This window comes from Sceloporus occidentalis, unplaced genomic scaffold (genome assembly GCF_023333645.1).
Source record: "Sceloporus occidentalis isolate IW3139 unplaced genomic scaffold, rSceOcc1.0.p SCAF_14, whole genome shotgun sequence".
Classification (NCBI taxonomy): domain Eukaryota; kingdom Metazoa; phylum Chordata; class Lepidosauria; order Squamata; family Phrynosomatidae; genus Sceloporus; species Sceloporus occidentalis.
The window spans coordinates 14,081,311-14,108,044 of record NW_028316994.1 but is presented as its reverse complement, the minus strand read 5'-3'; the positions used below and the strand labels follow the sequence as shown (position 1 = coordinate 14,108,044).

At 39.4% G+C, this 26,734-nt stretch overlaps 2 protein-coding genes across 2 annotated transcripts; both read left to right on the top strand.

The window, feature by feature from the left end:
- The first annotated feature begins 2,868 nt into the window (after window positions 1–2,868).
- Window positions 2,869–9,711, top strand: LOC149304150 (vomeronasal type-2 receptor 26-like). Its single transcript, XM_089480372.1, has 5 exons — window positions 2,869–3,159; window positions 3,392–4,240; window positions 5,574–5,801; window positions 7,459–7,585; window positions 8,810–9,711. The coding sequence occupies exons 1-5, from the start codon at window positions 2,869–2,871 to the stop codon at window positions 9,709–9,711; spliced, it is 2,397 nt and encodes a 798-aa protein (XP_089336498.1).
- A 7,408-nt stretch (window positions 9,712–17,119) lies between these two features.
- On the top strand, window positions 17,120–23,567 carry LOC149304149 (vomeronasal type-2 receptor 26-like). The gene is made up of 5 exons (XM_089480530.1): window positions 17,120–17,404; window positions 17,855–18,712; window positions 19,667–19,894; window positions 20,397–20,523; window positions 22,666–23,567. Exons 1-5 carry the CDS (start codon window positions 17,243–17,245, stop codon window positions 23,565–23,567), a joined length of 2,277 nt encoding a protein of 758 aa, XP_089336656.1. The 5' UTR covers window positions 17,120–17,242.
- Window positions 23,568–26,734: the final 3,167 nt, after the last annotated feature.

Genomic DNA, 26,734 nt, shown 5'->3' with positions numbered 1-26,734 from the left:
AGATTTGTTCAGAGGGGGTTGCCTTTGCCTTCCCCTGAGGCTGAGAGAGTGTGACTTGCCCGAGGTCATCCAGTGGGTTTCCATGGCAAGCAGGGATTTGAATTCTGGTCTCCATAGTTGTGGGTCAACACGCAAACCACTATACCATGGTGGCTATCAAAAATCAATATACACCATGTTATAGATGGAATTCCATATCATTGTATCTTTCAAACATTCCTTGGAGATATCCACTTGTTTGAATTCTCACCTGGTAGCTTGATTCTGGAAACCTCTGCTGTTTGGTGCCCTAGACTCATATGTTTTTAAAGGGAGGTTTTTCAATTGTGCATGTTTCTCTGGAGTTTGGAGACTTATTGGTTTGGGCTTTAGTTGTGTTTTTGAGACATTTTGTCTGAAGAAGTCAAGTAAAACATTCTGCTTCCTAGCTGTCATGCCTTGGGCATTTAGGACATCAGACATGGTCAATGGATGTTTGCAATTAACATGTAGACTGTATGTCAAGGTTTTAATTTTATCTATCAGACTTTTCTTGGGGGACATTATTTGGACAGTTCATCAAAAAGTTCTGATGTATCTGAACAATATGTGTCAGAACACAGAATATCTAGACATGCCTTTGCCAGGAGAGGAAGATTGATCATCCAGCGTATGGAACTGGCACATATTGTTCTTGTAAATCTAGGAATTTTAAAATAGAATTCATAACAAGTAGAAAACAGAATTTGTAAAATATATATGAGAGTTATACCTTTTTCAATACCTTTTTAATTAGTCACAAATATTTTGAATATCTCACAATTTCTAGTTTCTGTACTGTGCATCTAAATATTCCCTTCTGTTAGTGAGACATATTTTTGTTACTGTAGATCATGGACAGGTGCTCATTCCCTTATTTCATCATGGTGAATTTTATGTATGTATGTATGTATGTATGTATGTATGTATGTATGTGTTGGGTTCATAGCCTGCCTTTCTCCCAAACTGGGATTTAAGGAGGAATTTAACTGTGAGCCAAATTGCAATTAATTTAATGGAATATTACTTCACTTTAGAGATGCATTTACAGAGGAAGTGAAGACTAGGGACTCTAAGCTATTCTGTTTTTATCTCAATATTTGTTTATATCAGTTTTGATCTCAATGTCTGAATATTTAGGAACATTGCTTCAACTCTATTTGATAGAACTGGGGGTAAGGTATTTGAGAATAATGACTAAAATGGCTTCTTCTAGCTGGAAAGACTAGAAGTGCAGACAAAGTGCAACAGCAGTTCTTACTCTCTGATATCAAGATACATTATAATCAGACAAGAGTGAATACATCAGTTTCACAGCAACCAAGAACCTTACAGGCAACTTCCCCTATAGAAAAACCTATACTGTCTTATCTTGGGATGTCATCATGAGGAGGACATCAGGTGCCATTGCCAAGTTCTGTCCAATTCTGTTTTCCTTCTCTTTGGCTATACTCTGGGACCAATCTCAGAGTTTGCTTGTGGACCTGGTCTCCCTCTTAGTATCTCATGAGGGAACACAAGTAAACACCTATTTTCCAGACTGTGTCAACCATAGCTGGAATTTGGCTGAAGCAATTATCTTCCACTATAATTATGAAAATCACTACAATTGCTTCTGTGAGCCAAATCTCCAGCACCTTTCCAGAAGAGGCACGAAAAACAATCTATATCCAGATCAAAAAGTGGTTATAAAATCCTCCTCATGTGCCATTCAGAGCTAGGATGAGGGGTCTGTAGGCAAGGCTCTGTCAGGTTGAACTTAGATTTGCCCCTTTCATTGTATCATAGTGGTTTGCTTGCTGTCTGTCAAGGTATGCTTTTCTAATTGTTGTCTTAAACATGAAGCTGATACACCTCTTCCTTACAAAGTGAGCTGTGAACCAGGGCCACTTTTTAAAATTTAGATTGATAGCTATCAGGTTGTTGGCAGATGCAAGCAAATAGACATTTAGCTGTGAGAATGATGAGGTTCCTGGCACCACTTCTTCTGCTGACTCTCCATCAATGCAAAAGAGAACATGCAAAATGTCCTAGGAAGGATTCCTTCCCCATTCCGGTTCCTCATGAGTGGCATCAGCCTGGGACCCTTCTTATTGGTGGCATGGCTTCTCACATCATTTGTTTGTTCAATGAACTTTTCTTCAGAAGGGATCCAAACGACTTTGAAGAACTGGGTATTGGTTTTCAAGTGTAAGGAACGCATCCACTTTCTCTATATCACATGTTCTTGAAAATGTAAGAATGGTATAATTCAGGAAATAGAATTTTCAAAGAATATTCATAGGAAGTTCATCCGAATCAGAATATTCATGTCTCAAAATGTTATATATCTGCACCATGTATTTTCTGCAGTTTGACTGGCCAATGAAGGTATTGCTGTTTTGTGGGTTTTAGATGTTATAGTACTTTGCCACATGGCAAACACTGCTACTCAAGATAAATTGTTTATTTGTTGTGTATCACATGGTTTTCTAATTTGTTCGCAGTGTCCTTCACCTATATATGTTCTTTCCTTAATAACAGAAAGCTTTCTCTTCTGTCTCACAAAGTGAAATTCTGTTTTTTCCTGTTCATCGGGAATTTGACATACTATGTTGACATGAAAAATGTGGGAGATCTGAGCTTGTGGTGGGGGTGAGGGAGACATTGAAAAATGATTTCAACAGGAGAATATGGTTCTAGTGAGCATGTCAAATTAGAAGGAATCAATTATGAAAGAACTTCAATGGAAGCTACACTATCACAGGCTAAGGAAACATACACAGTGAAAGAGAGTAAGGGAAAAAGAAGTAGGAAGGACAATTGCTTTGCTTTATTCCTTCTGAAATGTCATGTAACTCTGCTTGCAGCATGGTGACAAAGTTCTACCAGCATGTCCTGGCTTTAGCATTTGCCGTAAATAAAATAAATGAGAATCCTGAAATTTTACCCAACACCACCCTTGGTTTCCAAATCTATGACAGCTACTACTTTGAGAGGATGGCATATCGTACAGTTTTGGACTTGCTCTTCAAATCCCAAAGATTCATCCCAAATTACGAGTGTGGTCCACAGAAGAACCTAGTTGCTGTAATTGGAGCACTTGGGTCTGATCTCTCCTTCCACATAGACGAACTGTTAGGACCCTATAAGATCCCACAGGTAAAACTTCTATGGGAGGGGGAAAGGGCTTTGTTTGTTTCTTTGCTTATTAAAAGCTTAACTTGCAATGTTCTTTTTGTATTATGGTGATGCTTGTTTCAAAGACTCAGAGATATGCTCAGTGATGGGGAAGCTTTATTTCAAATCTACATACAGTATATCAAATAGAGAATAGTTTTTTTTTCTCATTCATTGTTTCATTTATCTGAAGTCATTGTGCATGGTCTTTTAGCTTGCCTATGGTTCCTTTCCATCAAAACCAAGTGATGTGAGACATATTTCGTCCTTCTACCGCATGGTCCCAAATGACTCCAAACAGTACATGGGGATTATCCAGCTGCTTCAGCATTTTGGATGGACATGGGTTGGCCTCTTCACTGCAGATGATGAAAGTGGGGATGAATTTTTGCAGGTCATGGAGACCTTATTTTTCCAGAATGAAATCTGCTCAGCTTTCACACAGAGATTCCCACGGCATGGACGTATTCTGGACAAACAGGACAACAATTTTGTGAGAGTAGAGGTGGATCATAAAGTCAGAATATTTCTTATGCATGGTGATGCTATGATGATTATGTGGATGATCACGTACTTTAATGTATTACTTTCTGAGGAGATGCAAACGGTCTATTTTGGGAAGCTGTGGATTACGACAGCACAGATTGAGTTTATTGTAACAGGTGTCACAAGGGGATTAGACTCTCAAATATTCAAAGATACTATATCCTTTGCAGTTCACTCAAAGGAACCTGTAGGTTTCCAGAAGTATCTTCAGAATCTAAAACCTAGTCATATAGAAGGAGGTGACTTTCTTCGCCAGTTCTGGGAACAAGTTTTCGATTGTTCAGTCCCAAGTCCCAAGGAGCCAATGCAGACTGATGATATATGTACATGGGAGGAGAAGCTGGAGAATGTTCCTAAGTCTGTTTTTGAAATGGACATGACTGGTCACAGCTACAGCATCTACAATGCTGTGTACACTGTGGCACATGCTCTCCATGCCATGGAAGTATGTAGAGGAAAACTCAGAATGATGTCGGGTGTTAAAAGAATCAAATGTCAAGATCTTCAGGCTTGGCAGGTAGCATTTCCATCATAATTATTTTTCTTTCAGATAGCTAAATAGCATCCCAGTTAGTCAACTATAAGAGGTGCTGCAATGATGTTACGATGATGATGATGATGATGATGATGATGATGATGATGATGACAGCAGCAATTATTACTGTATTTCTTAGCATTAGTAGTGCAATAATACAGGGGTAACCTTGAGCCAGTGTGGTGTAGTGGTTTGTAACCATACCCTACGCCCCCATATAGGGCTTTATATTTTCATATCTGGAACCAGTAGTGGAATTGGAGATAGCAATAGTGCAATTGGAGAGAAATATAGAGCATGTTACATCTTGAGATAATTCAGTGTGATTTTTAAATTTGTTTTCTAAAAGTGTACAAAAATTGTACATTGCCTTGAGCAGAAAACCTCTCAAAGGCCTCCTTGAAGCTAAGCCATTCCCCCAACATTGAAGGAGATACTAATACAATTGGAGGGGGACCCCCAGTCCTTCCACTTTTGGGGGTTACAGGTTCGAGTGTTGGACTACAACTCTGGAGACCAGAGTTCAATTCCCTGCTTGGCCATGGAAACCCACTTGATAACTTGGGAGAGTCACACACCTTCAGCCCCAGAAAACCATGTCATAGGGTTCCCTTAGGTTCATCATAAGCTGGAAAAGACTTGAAGGCATACAGCACACAGCAACAACAACATACCAGGAGTGTCATCCACAGCATCTCAAGCAGCAGCAATAAAACTCTCTGCCATTTACATCAAAAGTAGCTTCTGTGAAAAGAGACAAAGGGGGTAAAAACACTTAAAATACAAGTTCAACATTAATTTCCAATGCCAAACACCCTCCTTTAAAAAGCAGCAGCAAGCATGGGAAGAGAAATAGAAAATTACGCTTATCTTACCCAATGGATCTCAAAGTGACCCTTGAATGCTGTCTATGGCACAAGGCAATGTACAGTTTTTGTACACTTTTAGAAAGCAAAGAAAAATTATCCTGAATCATCTCAAGATGTAGCATCTTCTGCAGTTCTCTCCAGTTTCACTATTTCGTTTCCAGCTATAACAGAACATAGAGAGGATTATCTCTATGAGGATTATCGCATGGCAGAACATGAGCAAATTCAATTGGGCTGCTATGGAGAAGGTGGAAAGGAAGGGTAGAGGCAAGGTTCATTAACACACTAGTGACACTTCAGGACCAAACTCTTGATGGATATGGAACATTTTATTCCTCACAGTACAGTGATTTCAGAGCAATTCCAGGACTTCAAGCAGTAATAAAAATATTTGAAAAGGTCCGCAAATAGGCCAAATATCTTTATCTCTTTTCTTTTGTTATTAGCTCCACCCCTTTCTTCGTGCCACTTTTTTTAACAACTCAGCCGGAGAAATCATAACCTTCAGTGATAATGGAGAACTGATGACTGGATTTAACATAATGAACATGGTCATATTTCCAAACAATTCTTTCCTTAAAATAAAAATTGGAATGGTGGATCCCGATGCTATTGATGGAAAGCATTTGATCATTAATGAGGATAGGATCAAATGGCGTGCAAGATTCAACCAGGTGGGAATTCTTTGGTTTTCTTGGAGGAAACTCATTTAGCAGAATAGGTGAACTCATGGTTGGGCATTTCTTTTCCTGCACGACTAGAAAATGTCCTCAGTGATCTGCTTCTATGTATGGCAGCAAAAATAAAGGGATATGTCATATTCAAGTACTGAGCATCTTTGATCTTCATATTTAAAAAAAGCAGTTTGATATATTTAGTAGAAGCAAAACACAGTAATTTTTTGCAATATATTAATGAAATGTATAGAAAGATAAAGGAGCCAGATAACTTTGCTCCAAAAGTTTTTTATGTCACCCCTTCAATTATATTTATTTTCAAAATGGGAAAGAGCAGTAAAGTTATTGTTGTTGTATGCTTTCAAGAAATTTCTGACTCAAGGCGACCCTAAGGAGTATCTATCACAGAGTTTTTTTGGCAAGATTTGTTCAGAAGGAGTTTGCCATTGCCTTCATCTGAGACTGAGCTTCTAGGATAGTTGCGTTGTTGTTGTTGTTGTTGTTGTTGTTGTTGTTTTTAGTTATATTTCCAAAGGTAAGGTTGTGATTTACTCTGTTCTGATAAGTTTTGTTTTTATTTTTAAAGATTAATGCATGCCATAATTTCTGCTTAAGAAAACTGTTTCCAGTCACTTTTTCTGCACAGTGCTTCTTTTGAAGTTGGCTTTAAAAGAAATAGTTGTGAGGTTAAACCAGCATAAGTCCTTTCCTTTTCTTTGTTCGGACATTGAAAGCAGAGGCATTTAGTATCTCCTTGCACAACACTTCTCTCCTGCCAGTGGAGCAATAGTCAAAACAGTGCAGGGAGCACCTCTTAATAGCAATGGCCACAAACTGGCCATTGGTGCATGCCTTCTAACCATCCAGGGAATAAGTAAGCCTTTGCCATCCCAGAACACCAGAGCTTTATGCATTCTAGTATCCTTGGATTTCAACCCCCTCTACTATCTTCAGAAAAATTGCGGCCCTTTTGGAAGAGCATGTAATGTTCTTTGATGTAGGTGCAAGTCAATTGACTCCGACTCAAGTCAGACTCAGTTTAATTCAATCCCTTGACTGGGACTTGACTTGGCAATAAATGATGCATTGGCTCAGCTTGAAACTTGTACATTTTTAGTCACCAACTTGCTGGCCTTACTTCATCCAGAGGCAGTAAACACATTAGACAATGGGTTTAAGGCAGGGTTTAGGTCTACTTGGCAGCATGTCCCCACAGTACATTGGAGGAACTTTCTAAAGCTTTGTCAAAGCTTTGGAAAGATCTTTCTGCCTCATGACTGTTGCCTGACATGTTTGCTGTTTCCTTCAGAGAATATTTTTACCTAACTTTGTGCACATCTTCTTAATTTTCTAGTTATTGAAAATACACACACACACACACACCACCACCACCACCACCACCACCACCACCTCCTTTTTTTGTTGTCAAAGTTGTCTCCCAGACTTTAGACTTGAGACTTGACTTTACAGCATCTTGCAAGGACTTTAGACTCAACTTCAGACTTGAAGATAGAGATGTGAGACTTGACAGTTGGAGTAAATTTCTTGAATACATCACTGGTCCTTTGTAAACTTTTCAATTCTTTTGTTGTCAACGAATGTATATCTAAAACTTTCTTCTCTCACCCAAATATCTCCTCATTTTTATGGACAGACACTTCCCCTTTCTATGTGCAGTGACCCCTGTCAACCAGGGAATTTAAAGACGAAGTGGGAAGGGAAGAAATTTTGCTGCCATCTGTGTCATCCATGTCCAGAAGGGAAGATTTCCAATAGAACAAGTAAGTGACAAAAATTCTCCTCTAACATTCAAGCATTCACATTCAACCAAGATACATATTTATCAACAGGGTTATATAACGTTAGGATTTTCATCTCAAAAATCATTGTAGTCAACAACCAATTGTTTTGTGATTGCTGCTAAACAATGGCACACAAGATTTGTTATGAGCCTGATCAGACATTTTAGTGCTGACCTGTTAGGACTTGATTTTTGTTCCAGTAAACTCATTTTTTTGGAACTGCAGGTTTTGAAGTCTTGTTCCATGAACAAGTTAATAAAAATTGGCCCTGTATAAGATATTCAAGTGACTCAATTGCTCAGGAAATCAAGGGTCTCAGGAAATTGTGCTGGGTTACCATTTTTCAACTTTTTTATTTCTTTAGTGGAATATGAACAGGAAAAAGACCAACTTTATTGATTATTTAAAAATATTCAGGGTTTTAAAAAAAACCCACTAAGAGTGTGCTAAACTTCAGACCATCTCACTACAGTATATGAATGTAGAAAATGAAATGAAAAATCCTGTTCCATACAAGTAAATTCATTGTCTTTTATTATCAAGGCATTGTGCGGTGAATTGCATACAAGGGGTGACTGCGTTAGGTTTGGTTGAGACTGATATAGAAATCTCTTGGGTATTTTGATAAAATTGTCTTCCTCTGATATAGGTCCATGCCTTCATAAGCTAGACTTTGTCCATCATGCTTAAAACAAGATTTATTCTACAGCTTGGTCCAATGTGACAAAAAGAGATAACTTTATGCTACATTTTTTTTTTACTTTATAATATATCCCAACATGAGAAACATTGATTTGGCAACATGAGAAAAACTGATTTGGCAACTGGAACATTACAGTTGGCCCTCCATATCCACAGATTCTTTATCCACAGATTCAACCATCCAGCTTGAAAATATTCCAAAAAGATATACATTCCAAAAAGCAAACCTTCATTTTGCTAGTTTATATAAGGAACACCATTTTATTACACCATTATATTTAATTGGACTTCAGCATCCATGGATTTTGGCATCCACTGGGGGTCATCGAACCAAACCCCAGTTGATTTCAATGTACTAGTGGATCTTATATTACTATTCACTAGCCCACCTCCATTCAAGGAAACAGTAGAAGAATCAGCAATTCCCATTCACACTTTCATGAAATCATGCCAATTTTGCACAATTGTGATAGCATTAATTCTTCTGTTTTTGTTCCACAGATATGAAAGAATGCTTTGAATGTCCAGAGGATCAGTATCCAAACAACAACAAAACCAGATGCATTCCCAAAGACATATCCTTTCTGTCTTATGGTGAATCTTTAGGGATCACTGCTACTTCAGTTGCTCTTTCTTTTTCCTTAATCACAGCCTTGGTGCTGGCTACTTTTATTAAGCACCAAGATACTCCGATAGTGAAAGCTAATAACCGGGACCTTACTTACATTCTCCTCATTTCCCTATTGCTCTGCTTCCTCTCTTCATTCTTATTCCTTGGGCAGCCTGGCCGAGTGAGTTGCCTTTTACGGCAAGCTGTATTTGGCATCATCTTTTCAGTAGCAATTTCTTGTGTGTTGGCCAAAACTATCACTGTGGTTGTTGCTTTCGTGGCTACAAAACCAAGGTCCAACATGAGAAAATGGGTAGGGAAAAGACTAGCCACCTCCACTGTCCTTTCTTGCTCTTGGATACAGGCAGCTATTTGTATGATCTGGCTAGGAATTGCCCCTCCATTCCCAGCTTTGGATATGCATTCACTAACTGGACAAATAGTTGTGGAATGCAATGAAGGTTCTTTTATAATGTTTTACCTTGTCCTAGGTTACATGGGACTTCTTTCCATCATTAGTTTTACAGTCGCTTTCCTTGCTAGGAAATTACCAGACAGTTTTAATGAAGCCAAGTTTATCACCTTCAGTATGTTGATATTTTGCAGCGTGTGGTTGTCGTTTGTTCCAACATATCTGAGCACTAAGGGGAAATACATGGTGGCTGTGGAGATCTTCTCTATCTTATCTTCAAGTGTTGGGCTACTGGCATGTATCTTTTTCCCTAAATGCTACATTATTCTGTTGAGACCAGAGTTAAACAGCAAGGACAAGCTAATAAAGAGAAAAAACTGAAGCAAAAAGAATTATTAAAATAATAATATTAAGGAATAATATGAAATAATTATGAAAAATAAAGAGAAAGAACTGAAGCATGTAACATTATCTTATTATATGTAGAAGTGTAATGGGTGCTAATTAGGTTTTAAAAAATCTTAACACACATGACCGCTCACAATGAAAATGAAGACTAGCCAACTGATTCTTTGCATTTTGGAACTTTCCCCAGAAGAATTTGCTTGCTCCACATTCATGCGTCATTGTTGGGGGCTTTTTTTTCTGTGCAGAAAATATTATTTTTGCATCAGCAACACTCTTAGGTGTAAAATACTTTGTTTTCTGAAATCATGTTTTCTGCAAAGCAAATGAAGATGATTTTTGTGTAGGTGAATTCTCTTGTAAAGCATCCCCAGATTAAATATTACTTGAAAAGTGTATGCAAACCCTTGGATTCTTATGTAGTGGGAAGAAAAACAAATGCAGAAATTATTTGCTATTGCAAGCACATATGAAAGAAACAAAGGCCTGTTACAGACTGCCAAAATAAAGCTGCTTCGGGTCTCTTTGGAGGTATGCTATTTAAATGATGCATGGGTCCTAAGAGTCCGGAGGTCGCGCCAAAGCCACACTCCATTCCTAAGCACTGAAGTGCAGCTTTGATGCAGCTTCCGGATTCTTAGGGTGCATGCATCATTTAAGAAGCATACCTCCAAAGAGACCCGAAGCAGCTTTATTTTGGCAGTCTGTAACAGGCCTTTGTTTCTTTCATTTGTGCTTGAATAGATTTCCATTTCCAGTTACATGTTCCAACTTACATGTTTACTTTGTGGTGTGCACAGTAGTGGAAGCGATGGCCCTAAAAACCCAACCACAGAATAATTACTGCGCTCATACATCATGGTTGAATACCATGGATTTATGGTCAGAAATTTATGTAGTGGTTGTGTTACACCACTCCTATTGCAAACTGTGATGTTCTGCAACTGATGGTGCATATGCCAGTGTGTGTGCTTCTTGTCTCATTGTGCAATGATGAATGTGTACTGACAAACAAATGATAATAAAGATATGATTTAGGTTATAAACTAAATCCCAGTTAATTAAATAGATTATAACACAAAGCCTCTCTCCCAATATAATTGTGCATTTTAAAACTACAGAAATAGTTCTTTTTGTACAACCACGTAATTGCAAATTGGTAACAAATCGGCACCATTTTTTCTCACACTGTTTCATTCAACTATTGCATTCAGGCGTCACTCATTAGCTATCTGAGATTAAGCTTGCACATGCATGGTTTTGCTCAATGGAAAATCCAACAAATTGTTTTTTCTAGCACTAGAATGGCTATGGATGTTCAGGGACAGGGAGGGGAGAGAAAGGAGTAATGCCAACTCACACCACATTAGATCATCAATCTCCAAATTACCCCAGGAAGACCTATCACACACATTCTCAATAACTAGTTAACTGGACAATTGACAGCTATTCATGTGATTTTCCTATTCATTAAAAGTTGCAGCAGAAGCACGGATTGGCTATATGATAGCTACTGCCCAGCTGTGCAGTAGGATCTTGCTATTAGAGTAAACATCACACTTCTATCCTGCTATTTAAGATCAGTGTGATAATCCCCTAAATAGTTTACTGAAGCTTCAAACACGTAAATTAACTAAGAAGCCACAAAATTTACAGGGCAGCCATTATAATCCAAATTTGACTACATACAGGAAGCTGAGGGGCAACTGTCCAGCAGTACCTTTTACAGACTCTTCTGTAATAATCCCACAGATAAATCCAGGAGGGAATTACAGAGAGGATGAGGACCAAATCTGAATTGACACCCCCTCACACATACTTTTGCAGCTCAAGAGACTAGGAAATTAGTTACAGTGGTCCAATTGGGATGCAACTAAGGCATGTACTATCATGGCCAGATCTAACTTCTCAAGGGGCACCAACTTTAAATGGATCCAGCTAATCCATTTCTTGCAGAAATCCCTGGATGTGGGAGGCCACCAGATGTGCCAATAACTTGCCCAAAAATGGTGTTTTGGACTTTGGCCAATGATTATCAATTTTAGAGGGATTCAGGGATGGCTTTTTCAACAAAGATCTCACAGCTGCCACCTTTAGGCACATTGGCATGATGCCTTGTTGTAAGTAGACACTGACAACACCCTTCATCCTGTTGTACCTGCTTGCCATGTAGCTATTACACAGGGGTCTGTGAAAAAAAAAGAAAGAATGGCACCCAGCCACCACAGTTCTGCACCACAAACATGGCTGAATACAGGAGTCCAAAGCTAGCCACTTAAGGACAAAGTACTCAAAGTAATCTGCGTGAATGGGTAAATCTGTGTTTTAATTTCCACCATCTTTATTTTTTAAACTAACACAAACTCTTGCTACTCAGTTTATGGACAGATTTACAATTTTTAAAAGTGGTTCTTCAGAAAAAATGAATTATTAAGTTTTCAAACTACCCCTCCACTACCTGCCTTCATGCTGTGTGCCTTCAAGATTTTTCTGACTTAGGATGATCCTAAGATGAACCTTTCATGGGGTTTTCTTGGCAGGATTTGTTCAGAGGTGGTTTGCCATTGCCTTCCCCTGAGGCTGAGAGAGTGTGACTTCCACAAGGTCACCAGTTAGTTTAAAAGATAGCTCAGTGATCAATCATCCTGTACATAACAAAATCAGAGTTCATACTATGTTAATCCACATATTTGGGTGAAAAGATAACCTTGTATAGAAAGATACTCTATGGCGCTTTACAGACCGCCCAAAAGGGTGGTCTGCTGGCGCCGGTGTTTACTGCACCAGGGAGCCGCAGCGGACAAACTGCGCGGTTCCCCGGCACAGCAAAAAGAACCCGGAAAAGCGGGTTCTTTTTTCGGCACAGAAATGACTCCGCAAGGTGCCAGTGGCACACTTGCAGTGTCATTTATGTGCCACGACATGCAAATGCTAAGCGTCCACTACGTCAAAATGGCATCGCCCATGTGTATAGGGCACTGCCATTTTGTACATGCTCGGCACGTACTAGGGTTAGGGGCGTCCGGAAAGGACGCCCCTTCCTAAACCTAGTACATGCCGGGCATTTACTTTTTGGCAATGTGGAACCCGCTATAGTACAGCTGATAAATGGGGACAAGAGTTGCATAAAAGCATCCTTTCATATTTCCGCTATTCTGCCAAGCAAGGGAGATTAATTTTTCTGCTAAAGCAGTCCACTAGTGTATATCTGAACACCTGATAGACCATAGTTAAGAGATAAAAAAATCTTAGCCATCTCAACTTTCTGACTCTGTGACTATGAATGACTAGAAAGGGGAGAGTGTCTTTGATTGTTTTCTCTGTTTGAAAAGCTTCCTGCAGGTTTTTGTACCAACAGGAAGTAAGAAGCTCTCACTGTGTCATCTCGATGCCTTGTGCAATAATACAAGCCAGTATCTTCAGTCTTCAAGCTGTCTATTTGCAAATAGGATGAATTTTGGGTGTTGTCCCTGGAAATGTTGAATCTCCCCTGTACCTTGGAGTTATACTTTTGCTTGCTTCCACTTGGGTAACTAACAAAAGCCACCCACTCTAGTCCTTTTCCTGGGGCTTGACGGACCCAGTCTATTGCATAGTCAGTGAAGGTGAATCCAGAAGCCCTACAGGAGAGACGGAGGGAGCCATTTGGTGCCACAACATTGCCTCCTGTTTCCATAAACTGAATCTCTGAATAGGAGCCTGCAGATTAAAATAGATTAAAGATGAATTAAGAAATGAGAGACTATCTGTGCAGCAAAATTTAAACAGTGTTGAGGTGAGGGGAAGAACTACCTGAGAGCCCTACGAAGAAGAGGAGGAGGCTAAACCAAAGTTTCATGTCTCTGACCATTCAGTGGGGTGTTCAAAGTAGAGTTAACCCTATCACTAATCCAGTTTAAAAAGCTCGCAGTGGTGACTGGAGACTGATGGATTGGTTTGCCAAAAGTGGGCCTTAAACACCAAACCGTTCAACTGATTTGCATGGGCTCTATGTTATAAGGGATGCATTGAAACACTTTCCCTCTGACCTCCTCTGCTGTCACACTGCAGAATTCATTTTAATGCCATTTTCACTGCCATGACTCCATCCTACAGAATCCTGAGATCTGCAGTTTGATGAGGCACCAGAGTTTTCTGACAAAAAAAGGCTAAATTTCTCACAAAACTACAAACCTCAGAAATCCATAGCATTGAGCCATGGCAGTAAATACAATGTTAAACTGCATTAATTGTGTGTGCAGCCACAGCCCTCCTCTCTCAGCTGAATCTTTAACTAGGGTCAAAGAGGGGAAAAAGTAGAGCGATGGCTGTGCCATCATGTCTGCAAGGACTACAGAGGCCAGTGATTTTAAATTTCTTCTTCTGAAACTGTCACTCCCATTGGGCCCAATGGAAAGGAGATGGAGGCATTTCCTTACTGACTGCTCAGGTCAGGCACATTTCCAGGTAGATTATTGTTCTGTTCTGCTTTTCTCATTCCTCATCTTTTCTTCTGGATGCACTGGCAATTGTGAGCCAAAATGTGGCTATGGAAAAAACCAACAATGTTTTATTGTTTGGCAGCCTTTTAATATTTTGCTGCTTTTCCTTCTAGTCCAATGGCACAAGAATACCATACACCAGGGGTTCCCAACCTTTGACTCATGGAGCCCTTTTTAGAAACAATTTATATGGAGGACCCCCCAAGAGGACTACCTTATGTCTTACAAATTAATGGCTTTCTTATTTTGATTCTACTATTTCATTATTTTTGAATTTCATTCCATTTTTATTTGTTTCATTTTCCTGGAGCAGCCGCGGAGCACCTGGGAATTACATGAAGAGCCCTAAGTGCTCCATGGAGCACAGATTGGGAACCGCAGCCCTAAACAATAAATTTAACCCTACTCCCTATTTCCTCATCCAACTTTCAGAGTAAATTGCAGCCCTCAGGCCTTCATTCATTATTCCAAATATACTTCTGTCTAGTGGTTTAATATATAATATAATAATATTCAAGCACAGCTGCCTGCTGTTCAGTTGCCATTCCAATCCCTCACCATTTAGAACTTGTGGGAGTAAACTAGGCAGCCGAGAGATCATGACAAAGCCAGATCAAGAACATCATGGCCAAAAAATGTTTCAAGGAGAATCCCACTGAAGAAATGCTTTTCATTGACATTTGCTCCCTTCCATAACAGAGGGAAGGTATAGAAATTATCAAAGGGAAGAAAGGGGAAAGCCCAATTTCATCACTGCCAGGTTTAGACCCGATATATCATTGTACGTTCTAGCTTAAGTTTAGGTAATGAGTAACAAGAAACACGTGGATGTCCAGATGTTTCAAATGCATCCACAGCCTTGCCCTAGGGCATAGAAATTCCCTAAGGGATTTTCCCCTGGAGCCATTTGAACCTGCCTCTCAATAGGGGTGAAAAGAATATCTGAAAATACATTTAAAAAGAAAAGTTAGAAGAACATGTTTTTCAAGCACTGAGCAACCCTGACAAGAAGAAGCCTGGGCTGATGAGAATCTTCACAGTTCATGACTTTATCCTGCACAAAAATTGCACTTGGCTTTGCACAAAAATAGCATTCACCATATAGAGAAACAAAACCTGTTTCCTCTGTTAAAAAAATGCTATTTTCTCTCCAAAAGAGTTGCATGTGAATTTTATGCAGAATAGTTCCTGAAGGCTTTTTAAATAAGTTTTTTTTTAAAAAAAGTATGTTTTTGAAGTCTTTCTAGAAGCAGGAAAAAAAACTGCTACAACTACTTGTGCTTTACTATCAAAAGAAAATAGTGGTGAATTCCCACTTCTATTCCACTAACAAACAGAAAAATGGGAAGAAAACAAGCTCATTTCTGCCAAGGAGTATCCCTTGAGACCCTCTGCTCCTGAGATAATTAATGGGTAATGTCCATGTAGTTATACATTTCTGCCATTCTCAGAGGAATTAGGGTTAAGATACAAACATGGTTCGGCAAAGTTCTGACTGCATGTCTGCAATGTGTTGCTTGTCATTGTGAAGTCAAGTTTTCCCTAATGCTAAATTTTAGACCAGGAATACGAGTCTAATGATATCCAGTGTGGCTCATTTAAAAGATGTGAATTCTGGTCTTAATGTTTTACGTAACCACAGCAATGTTTGCATTTAGAAAGATCTGTTCTCAGATGTTGACAGTAGTGCTGTTTCTACTTCTGTTCCCTTCAATGGCTTGCAAAGTGGACAACGTCAAATGCCCCTCAAATGATCCCCACCCAGTTCTTCATGAGTGGCATCAACCAGGGGACCTTCTCCTTGGTGGGATTTCTTCTCAGATCATTATTTTTCCCTCTATAGGATCCTTCACACAACACCCTTCTAGGGATCTGAGTTTGGACTTTCCAGCGTAAGAATACTGTTTGTCTTTCCTTGTGCTTTTTTAATATGAGAATCACAATGATCAGAGGGTATGCATAACTGGGTACACTAACACCAGAGTACATAGGAAATGTATGTTGTTATGAATGTGGTCAGTTGCTATGTTCTTCAGGAGATACCTCTTTGAATATACTGTTCAATAGTATATGCTATTCAATAGGCAGAAGCCCATTTGAAAGACAGGCAGGAGACAGCATTGCTGAGAAATCTGGGAATGAACTTCCCTTGAAGTTGCAGCATTTCCAACTTTTGCTGCATTTAAGGAGTGATTAACTATTTTTGTTTCAACTTGGTTTTTGTTCATGTATGTTTGTTATAATGGTTTCCTTCATAATGAGTCGTTATGCTTCAAAATGGGGGCTTATCAAACTTTTAAAAAGTCATCACAGCAGAAAACTGCAAATTGCTTGAATGAGAAGCAAACCGACACACACACAGTATTTTAAAAGAAACAAAGCAAAACCTGTCTAAAAACACAAGGCAAGGTGAGTGAATATCAGGAGAGCACAAAATAACCATCTGCAGATTTACATAAATAGAAATTTTGTTACTCGACCATCTCTGACATAAATATGACAAGACAGGGAGAGATGGAAAGATAACCTGGCAAAATAGTTAATTTTGATTACTTAGATTTAAAAAAATAACATGGCCTTCTCTTCTCATATGATGATAGTATGGTTGGTTGTCATGTATATTTTATATATTCATATCCGTTTCAGCTTCCTTGTCCCTCATAGATCTCTTTGCTATGTCCTTTAGAGTCTGTCTCTCATCACCTTTGTAGGACCTCCATGCCCCATTCATTGTGCAATTCTACAAATGATGAGAGGAAACTGATGGTATTTATATGGATGGCTTGCCAGAATGGATGCCCTTACTGAAAGCCTATACAAGCCAATATAATATGATATTTTATTAAAAATCAATTTGCTTATTCTCCTCTGAAAGAATGCATATCTCTCTTCACAGGGTAGTGACAAAGTCCTACCAGCATGTTCTTGCCTTGGCATATGCTGTAAGTGAAATCAATAAGAACCCAAAGATCTTACCCAATATCACACTTGGCTTCCGCATACATGACAGTTATTGTGATGCAAGGATGGCCTACCATTCCACTCTGCACTTGCTTTTCAAATCAAATCAATTGATCCCTAACTATCAATGCCGCATGCAGAAAAGTCTTATTGCTGTCATTGGGGGAATGAATTCCGATATCTCTTTCTGTATGGCAGACCTCTTAAGTCTTTACAAGATTCCACAGGTAAGGTCTGTGGATGACGGAGCATAGCCACAAATAATAACTATAAATAGAGTGCATGCCAAAAATCCTCTTGGTGTCATACACATGTGCTTGCCCTTTTTTGGCCATTGTTCAATGGAGATAGTCATTTCACAGTTATGTAAACAGAATTTGACAAGTATTATCTTTTCACATGGCACTAAATCTTGTTATTAGTCTCAGCTAAAGTAGGGACTAAAGTAGGGACCCACTTTGTTCTGTTCTGCCACTTCGTCACTTTTATCTGTGTTTAAATATTAATTTATGTTCTTCCACATTTTGGTTTATGTGTCATTAGCAGACTACAATTCTTGTTTTAGCAGTAAACTTTGATGCATGCAGATTACCTAGAAACACACATATTTGATGTACTTGAATATTCCTTTCCTTTTAATTCTCTAAAAAACCTTCTCTTATCCCATTGTATTTTAGCTCATGTTTGGCTCATTCATCCCAGAAAGAAGTGATGCAACAAATTTCCCTTCTTTTTACCACATGGTGCCAAATGAAGCCCATCAGTATAATGGGATTATCCACTTGCTTAATCATTTTGGATGGACCTGGGTTGGCCTTCTTGCTGTGGATGATGACAGTGGAGATCATTTCTTGAGGGTCTTGGAGCCATTGTTCTCACAGAATAAAATCTGTTCAGCCTTCACAGAAAGAATTCCAAAACAAGTTTACTTTCTCGACCTCATTGACCTGATGGATATGGCCTCAAAAGTGTATCCATCTTTCATGGATGGGAAAGCCAGAACGGTTATTATTTATGGAGAAAGTATGACCCTTATGTGGCTGAGCACCTTAGTGCCTGTAATGTATCTGGAACATGGGGTGAACATATCTGCTGGAAAGCTGTGGATCACAACAGCTCAGATTGATTTTTCAGTAACAGGCTTAATAACTCGTACGAATTTTCACATATTCCAAGGAGCTATTTCTTTCTCTAGTCATTCAAACAAACATCTGGGATTTCAGGCATATCTTCAGAACAGGAAACCATATTTGATCCAAGGGGATGGTTTTCTCCAGGGATTCTGGGAAGGTGCTTTTAGTTGTTCATTCTCCAGCCTTGCTATGCCAGTCACGGAAGATAGAACATGTACTGGAGATGAGAACCTCGCAAGCCTTCCTGGGCCTATTTTTGAAATGCACATGACTGGACAAAGCTATGGTATATATAATGCTATTTATGCCATGGCACATGCTTTGCATGCCATGGGTACATCTAGATCACATCAAAGCCCATTGGTCGGAGATGAAAGGTTTCCAAATTTTCAGCCTTGGCAGGTAATATTTGCTGAATAATTTGGGTGTGTTGTTGTCATTAACTGTCACTCAGTGGGGAGGCTGTGTGATCTTCTTTGCACCCAGCATGCACTGCATGGGATGGCATAGAATTCACTAGTTGCCTGGTTTGGAGACAATGTAAGATTGTTTTCTCCAATGTTATGGTTAGAGGTGTACATGGTGGGGCTGTGTACATGTACTAAAGTAGAGGGAAAATCTGGTTGATGAGCTGTTGTCATTATTCCTTGGGGTCTGGAAGAAAATGAATGCAAAGGTAGAAAAAAATTCACTTGGACATCTTCTAAGGCAGGCGGGGGAAAATGCAGCCTTGCAGTTGCTACTGGATAACTACTTTAATCATCCTCCCATTGTTGGCTATTCTGGCTAGAGCAGATGCAACCTGCAGTCCAACAACTTAAAGAAAGGCAATGATTTCCACATTTGTTGTAAGATGACAAACCAAAGGGGCCATTTTTCAGAAATGATGCAGACAAAACTCTCTATTGGAGGCCCACCTGTCTTCCTAACATGAAGTCATGATGCTTGTTAGATGGTTGTTGGCATCTCTGATTTTGCACATCAGTATGAAAGCCTTGAGGAGCCATAAGGAGGAGGAAGCCTAGACACTGAATGTCCTTCTGACCTGTGGGATACACCTAGTTTAGGGATAAAACTAAACATATTTGTATCCAGTGGGACACAATATAGACTTCTGTATGTGTTTGAAAACAATACATTGGTGGTCTATTGAAAAGTTGAGTGTAGTTGATGCTTCTTCAAACTAAAATATACCTTATCTCTTCACTAGGGATGGTAGAAGGAGTGAGTGAGTGCAAATTACATGCATCTCCAGACAGATTGTATTCTAAATAAAATGCCCAAAGCTAGAAATTATTGTCATGAGGAGTCAAATGTGCCCTGTTATCTCATTGTTCCTTGTTGTCTTTCAACTAGATCCATCCGTTCCTTCAAAGCGTTTCATTCAACAACTCTGCAGGAGAAACTGTGTCTTTTAATGATAAAGGGGAACTGGTAGCTGGATTTGACATTGTAAACTTGGTCATCTTCCCAAATAACTCATTCCTAAGGATAAAGATTGGAGAGATGGATCCTAATGCTCTGGCAGGAGAAGAATTCAGCATCAATGAGGATATAATGGTACAGCTCAGAAACTTTAATAAGGTGAAGTCAAGAGGTTCCATTTATCAGGATGCTTAACCTTGGGGTTGAAAATGTCACTTTTAAGAACATCACTGAGAGATCTTGCTGCATAATGAAACTGGAGTTGGGCATTTCATTTTCTGCAATATATCAGTGAAGGACCATGACATGGCTTCATGTATCCAATTTAGAAACTAAAGAGAGATGTTAAAATAGCCACTCCTTTCAGTACTGGAAGGCCATTTTTCTATTTTCACTAAATATTTAACATGCAGATTAAAATCCAGTGGAGATTTGAACAAATGCATTAATAGACTGGAAAAAGAATGTTGACCCAGTTTCTGTATGATAAAATAACCTATTTTCTTGTGGTGGTCCCTATTTTCTTCTTACAAGAGAAATATTGTAGAAATAATAGTGATCATGAAAATCAGAAGAAAAAAACTAGCAGAGTGTACACAGCCTAATGCTGTCTCTTTTTTTAACAGTATCTGATGAAGATGATCTTTTTTACTGCATATAGGTGTATCCTTTTTCTGCATGTAGTGACTCCTGCAACCCTGGTTATTGGAAGAAAAAGAAAGAAGGAGAACAGTTCTGCTGCTATGACTGCATCCCTTGCTCCCAAGGAATGATTTCATATCAAAAGGGTGTGTAGCATATTTTGAAGCAACAAATTCAGTTTAAAGTAGCTAATGGGATAACTGGTTACAAGTCTATATGCTATCAAGAAAAAGAAATTACTATATTTGAATCTCTAGTAGGAATGTGTGCCAGTGTAATGGATCCCATCAAAAATAATAGTAGTGGTTGTGAATAAAAACAGCTATGGGTGTGTACATTCAGATAACTTTTTCCATATTCCCAATGACTACTTAGGGTGCATTTACACTGTAGAAGCCATGCAATTTGACACTACTTTAACTGCCATGGTTCCATGCTATAGAATCCTGAGATGTGTAGTTTTGTGAGGCACCAGCACGCTTTGGCAGAGAAGGCTGAAGACCTTGTAAAAGTACAAACCCCAGGATTCCATAAGATGGAGCTACAGTACTTAAAGTGCTGTTAAAATGCATTATGTCTACAGGGTAGATACATCCTAAGTCATGATTTTGAAACTATTACTATGAGACAACTCGCCCCCTGTCTCAACCTACTCTACCAAGTATCAGCTGCATGAATGGAAAGATATCCATTCTGCCGGTGATTGGAGCATGGCTGAATGAGATTTCTGTGCACTTTGGGGAGAGGCAGGCCAGAAGAAGTTTACTTTCTAAACAGTTCATTTGCAGGATCTATAAACACTGTCATCTCTCCAACACAATCGGTGCAACACTTTTAGATCTGGGCTGATTCTAATACTTATGTTTAGCATGGCAGAATCAGTTTGTATGATATCTAACTAAAGGTGCTAATTAGAGGGGGAACTGGTTAGATCCATTACCATGTAGATGGAGAATCCAGACTTCATTTTGGAGAGGTGGCATAGATATAAAATTTTATTAGTAGTATTCTTAGTATTATTAATTTTACAGTGAGCCTTCCGATAGCTGTTCCAAATCATTGGCGGGGGCATTCAGGTGCTGAAGTCTATTCCAGACAGAGACACTGAGAGAGATCCCATATTACCTGGAGAAACTGCAAAAGGAGTAGCTGTAAAACTGACCATTTCTTGTGCATGAAACAGAGATGTAATGAATTGTTATATTTTTCCTGCCTCCTTTCTTGGTGAGAAAGGGTATCTTGAATTTTTCACACATCCCAACTAAAAAGATTATCTGTTGTGATATTTTTTCATCCCTGCACAAAAGTGGAAAGCGCAGATATATTATTATTATTATTATTATTATTATTATTATTATTATTATGGTCATCAGGAGTGACAAAACATTGTCTGGAATTCTGCTGAGGGCTTATGTCTTCCTAAGTGGACTTACATCTGTAGTAATTAAAATTGGGCAGTTCCATAAAAGTCAACCTCCAATAAGGAGCTGATTATATGTAAGTACGTGGAGGATCTGCCAAAAGTAAATGATGAGCATTGAGACTGAAGCACAATGGGACTTATACCAGGAAGGGCATGCAGGTGTGCACTTGCAAGTACCTCTGCTATGTAGCTAAGTATATGTAAAGTTAAATTAAGCTTAAATAGAAGATTCCAAACATCTGCTGCAAACATTTTTTTTTCTGTGCAAAATATATTTCCAATAATAGATCACTCTAAGGACCCACTGTTGCTTTTCATAAGAATAACCAGAACCATGTGTAATCAATACTAAAATACGTTCCACAAGACTCTCCAGAGCACAAAAAGATAAAAAAATAAATACAGATACAAGCTGAATTCACATGCTGTTTTTGCATATTCCATCAACATGCAAAGACGGATCTTCCCAACTCTGCCCCCACCATCTCTGTTGTCTTCATTTTCCACAACTGGGAAAGTGGTGGATATAAAATGGAGCTTCTCTATTATAATGATCCCCCCCCTTGAATTTTCAGGGTTCTGATTCAGGTGGAAAGTGCCTACAGTGTGCAAAATAATAATAATAATAATAATAATAATAATAATAATAATAATAATAATTGAAATCAGGAATAGATATGTGGGGTTAGGGTGCTCCATTCCTTTTGTTTTGGAAGAACATTCAAAGATGTTGATGGAATAAATCTATAAACCTCAGAAATCCTCATGAGAAGAGGAAGGCCTAGATTCTGGTTCTGTATATCCATACCTTTGGTCCTGCGCAATGTGATAGCCTTTGTTTTGTTCTCTCTTTCTCTTTATTTAGACATGGATGATTGTTCCAAATGTCCAGAAGATGAATTTCCAAGCAAGAATCAAGATAGATGCATTCCTAAGACTACAAGCTTTCTCTCTTATGGAGAACCTTTAGGGATCATTTTAACATCGCTTGCTTTTTCCTTTTCAGCACTCACAGCTTTGATGCTTGGGATTTTTATTAAACACAAAGATACCCCCATTGCCAAAGCCAACAATCAAGACATCACCTATACCCTCCTTATCTCTCTCTTGCTTTGCTTTCTTTCATCTTTGCTTTTTCTTGGCAAACCTGGGACATTAACCTGCATGCTCAGACAGTCCACTTCTGGCATTATCTTCTCCATGGCAGTTTCATGTGTACTGGCCAAAACCATCACAGTAGTTCTCGCTTTCATGGCCACGAAACCAGGGTCCAGCATGAGGAAGTGGCTGAAGAAAAGGCTGGCCAAATCCATTGTCCTTTCCTGCACTTTGATTCAGGCATCTATATGTTTGATGTGGCTAGGAACCTCTCCTCCCTTCCCAGACTTGGACATGCAGTCACTAGCTTCAGAGATTATAGTGCAATGCAATGAAGGTTCCATCACCATTTTTCATCTTGTCTTGGGATACATGGGGTTTTTGTCCATTGTCACCTTTATAGTGGCTTTTCAAGCCAGGAAGTTGCCAGATGCTTTTAATGAAACCAAGCTCATCACCTTCAGCATGTTAATTTTTTGCAGTGTTTGGCTTTCTTTTATTCCAGCCTACCTGAGCACCAAGGGAAAATACATGGTAGCTGTAGAGATCTTTTCCATCTTGGCCTCCAGTGCTGCGCTACTGGGTTGTATCTTTCTCCCCAAATGCTACATCATTGTGTTAAAACCAGGTCTAAATAACAGAGAGACATTAATAAGGAGAAAGAATTAGAGCAGAGGGCTGTCTAGATATTTCTGAATAATCATACAAATAAAGAGACCAGATACAAATACTGGGTTGAATAAAGACCACTTAGGCATTATGTAGACACCACGGCCTGACTCCCCCAGCCCCCAGGCCAGCCAAAGATGCCTGTCTTCACAGCCCCTTAAATTATGAACCTGTTTAAATGTTTAACCTCTGAGATTTGCAAAAAGGGGGAGCAATCTTGTATGGGAGCAGCTGGTCTCCCCCAGACCTCCTCCCCAGCTTCTCCTGGGCAAAACATCTGAGCTCCAAAGAGAATCCAAAAGGTGGGTTGTTCCCCAGTTGATCCATTACTGAAAGGCCAACCTGAGAAGCTCACTCCCAAGCCCCATGACTTCAAAGTGAGGGATGAATAAACTATGTAGTGCCAATGTGCATTGGCAGAGCCTGATGAGGACTGGGACATTCTTGCCATTGTCCCATTACACATCTTTCATTTCATGTACAAGATTACTTGTGTACTGTCCCATTCTCCTGACTGTATCTCCAGCTAAGGAGACCTCTTTAGGGCTCCTTACACTCTGAGGTCTCTTTCTCCACTCCTCAAATCTCATGTCTTAAAAAGTGGAAGACCCAAAAACACTCTCCTCCTCCAAATGGGATCCATAGGTGCCCACCAAAATCCTACTTCTGTCTGCTCCACCACCTATTTAATACACCACCCATATCCAACTCTCCAGTCAACAACAGTGATTATGCAATAAATAAATAAATGTGGAAATGGGGGGGAAATTCCTACTTGGCCTCAAAGGTATCAGCTTTGTATAAGGGCTGAAGAGTGCGCCAACAAGATCCAGCAAAAAGGGAAGAGGGCAGCAGGAATGTATTAATCTTCTGCTCCTGAAGGCAGACTGACCTTATATGGAAGCCTTTGGAGAAAAAAAGGCTCAGAGGGTGGGGATAGGGGGGAGTTGCTGATACGGTTTTTCAAGAGCTATCTAACAATGATTAGTTGTATATGATAACAGAGCTCCTTTGGTTTGGGGAGCTGAGGGTCCTGAGAAAGTTGGGCTCCTTACCATGGGATCTCTGTAAATTTTGTTGTGCACGTTCAAGTCATTTCTGATTTATGGCAATCCTAAGGTGAAACTGTCACAGGAAGTTCTGGGGCTGAGAGTGTGTCACTTGCCTAAATTCACTCAGTGGGTTTCCATGGCCAAACGGAGAATCAACTCTTTATCTCCACAGTTGTCCAACACTCAAACCACCACATCACGCTGGCTCTGTAAATACTTCTTACCTATAATCTCAGAATTTTTCAAAATATTCTCAGAATGAGAATACTATACATTAACAATGGGACTATAATCTAGGAGGGTTTGGGGAAAGAGACACTTTTCTAATGCACACAGCATTTCATTGTCCTTTTGCTCTCCCATACTAACCTCTCTGCTTAATTAATTTAAATTAATTGCATTTGAACATCCATCACCTTACCACAGAAAATGGAAAATGAAATGGTAGTGGGGAAGGAGGTGGAATGAATCTCTTTATATTTACTTCTATAAATCATTTCAAAATTTAAATAGCTGTCCTGACCAAGTTTAATCAAGATTAATCCAAAGACTCTGGTTTAGCTATACTGTTCAGTGAGCTTTGGTCCCTAGTCTCCATTCTTTTCTTTTATTCAGCAACTTGCAGCTGAATTACATTGGAGAGCTGCCAAGACCAACTGGAGGTTATTGCTTAGCTCTGAATTTCCTTCCTGCCACTGTGTCTCTGGCACAGTAGTACACAGCTGTGTCTTGGAGTCTTAGATTGCTCATTTGAAGATAAAGCGTTCCTGAGGCATCATGCCTAGAGATGGTGAAGTGGCCTTTTACCGAATCTGCATACGATTGCCGGCTCCCATCGCCGTTATTGTCTATCCATCCAACCCATTCGAGTCCTTTTCCAGGAGCCTGCTTTACCCAGTTCATCTCCCAGTTGCTGAAGGTGAACCCGGAAGTGCGACAGGAGAGGCGAAGAGACTCTCCAGGCCTTTTAATATCCCCTCCAGATTCTACCAGCTGGACTTCCAATTTGACACCTTTAAATGGAAAATAAATAAATAAGAAAGCTCTTGTCTTTACAAGAATAAAATGTTGTTATCCAGTTATACATAGATGACAAACCATTACCTCTGAAGACAGCTAAAAAAATCACAAACTGAAGCCAGAATATAATTCTTTCACACATTTCTCCTTGTGTTTTTGATGAAGTGGCCACAAGCAGGCAGGGTTGTCACCTGAAGTCACTGGGGAGGAAAGATCTGCGACTTATTTAAAGAAGAAGCTGCCTCTGTATTTACATACAACTTCACCTAAATACGCTGAAGTCACCATGTCCCATGAGAGCCAGCGTGGTATAGTGGTTTGAGCATTGTACTGACTCTAGAGGCCTGGGTTTGAATCCCTGTTCAGTCATGGAAACGCACCTTGGGCAAGTCACACTGTCTCAGCCTCAGAGGAAGGCAAAGGCAAACTGCCTCTGAATAAATCTTGCAAAGGAAACCATGTGTTCATCATGGGGTTGCCATATGTCAGAAATGACTTGAAGGCACACAACAGACACTGTCTGATCTTGAAAGCTAAGCAAAATCAGCCCTGGTTAGTACTTGGATGGGAGACCACCAAAAATTATCAAGTGCTGTAGGCTATATTTTGAAGGAAGGAACTGGCAAAACCAGCTCTGAGTGTTTCTTGCCTAAGAAAACCCTATGAAATTCATGGATCACCATAAGTTGACAGGTTACATGAAGGTACATGTGCATGCACCCACGGACACACACACGATAAACAAATACCTTTATTTACAGCTCAGGATAAAACAGTCAAATTGCAAGCAGTGGGTCTAGGTTTGGAAGAACTCTGACGTCACACAGCACACAACATATTCACACATCTAGATTCTGCTCATAGGAAATAAGTTGGAAAGGTATTTAAATTTATGGCTTTTTAAAAGCCCTTTGTATTGTAGATTTTCTTTTTCTTTTTAATTTTGGTTAGAAATGCACCCACATGTTTGTGAAATATTGAACGACTGCTTAAAATACCCCAGAAGTAAACATGCTGGGTACTATAGATGCTAGCAATAGAGGACAGGTTTAAGTTGCAATTAAGTAAACAATAAAATACAGCACTGAGCACTGG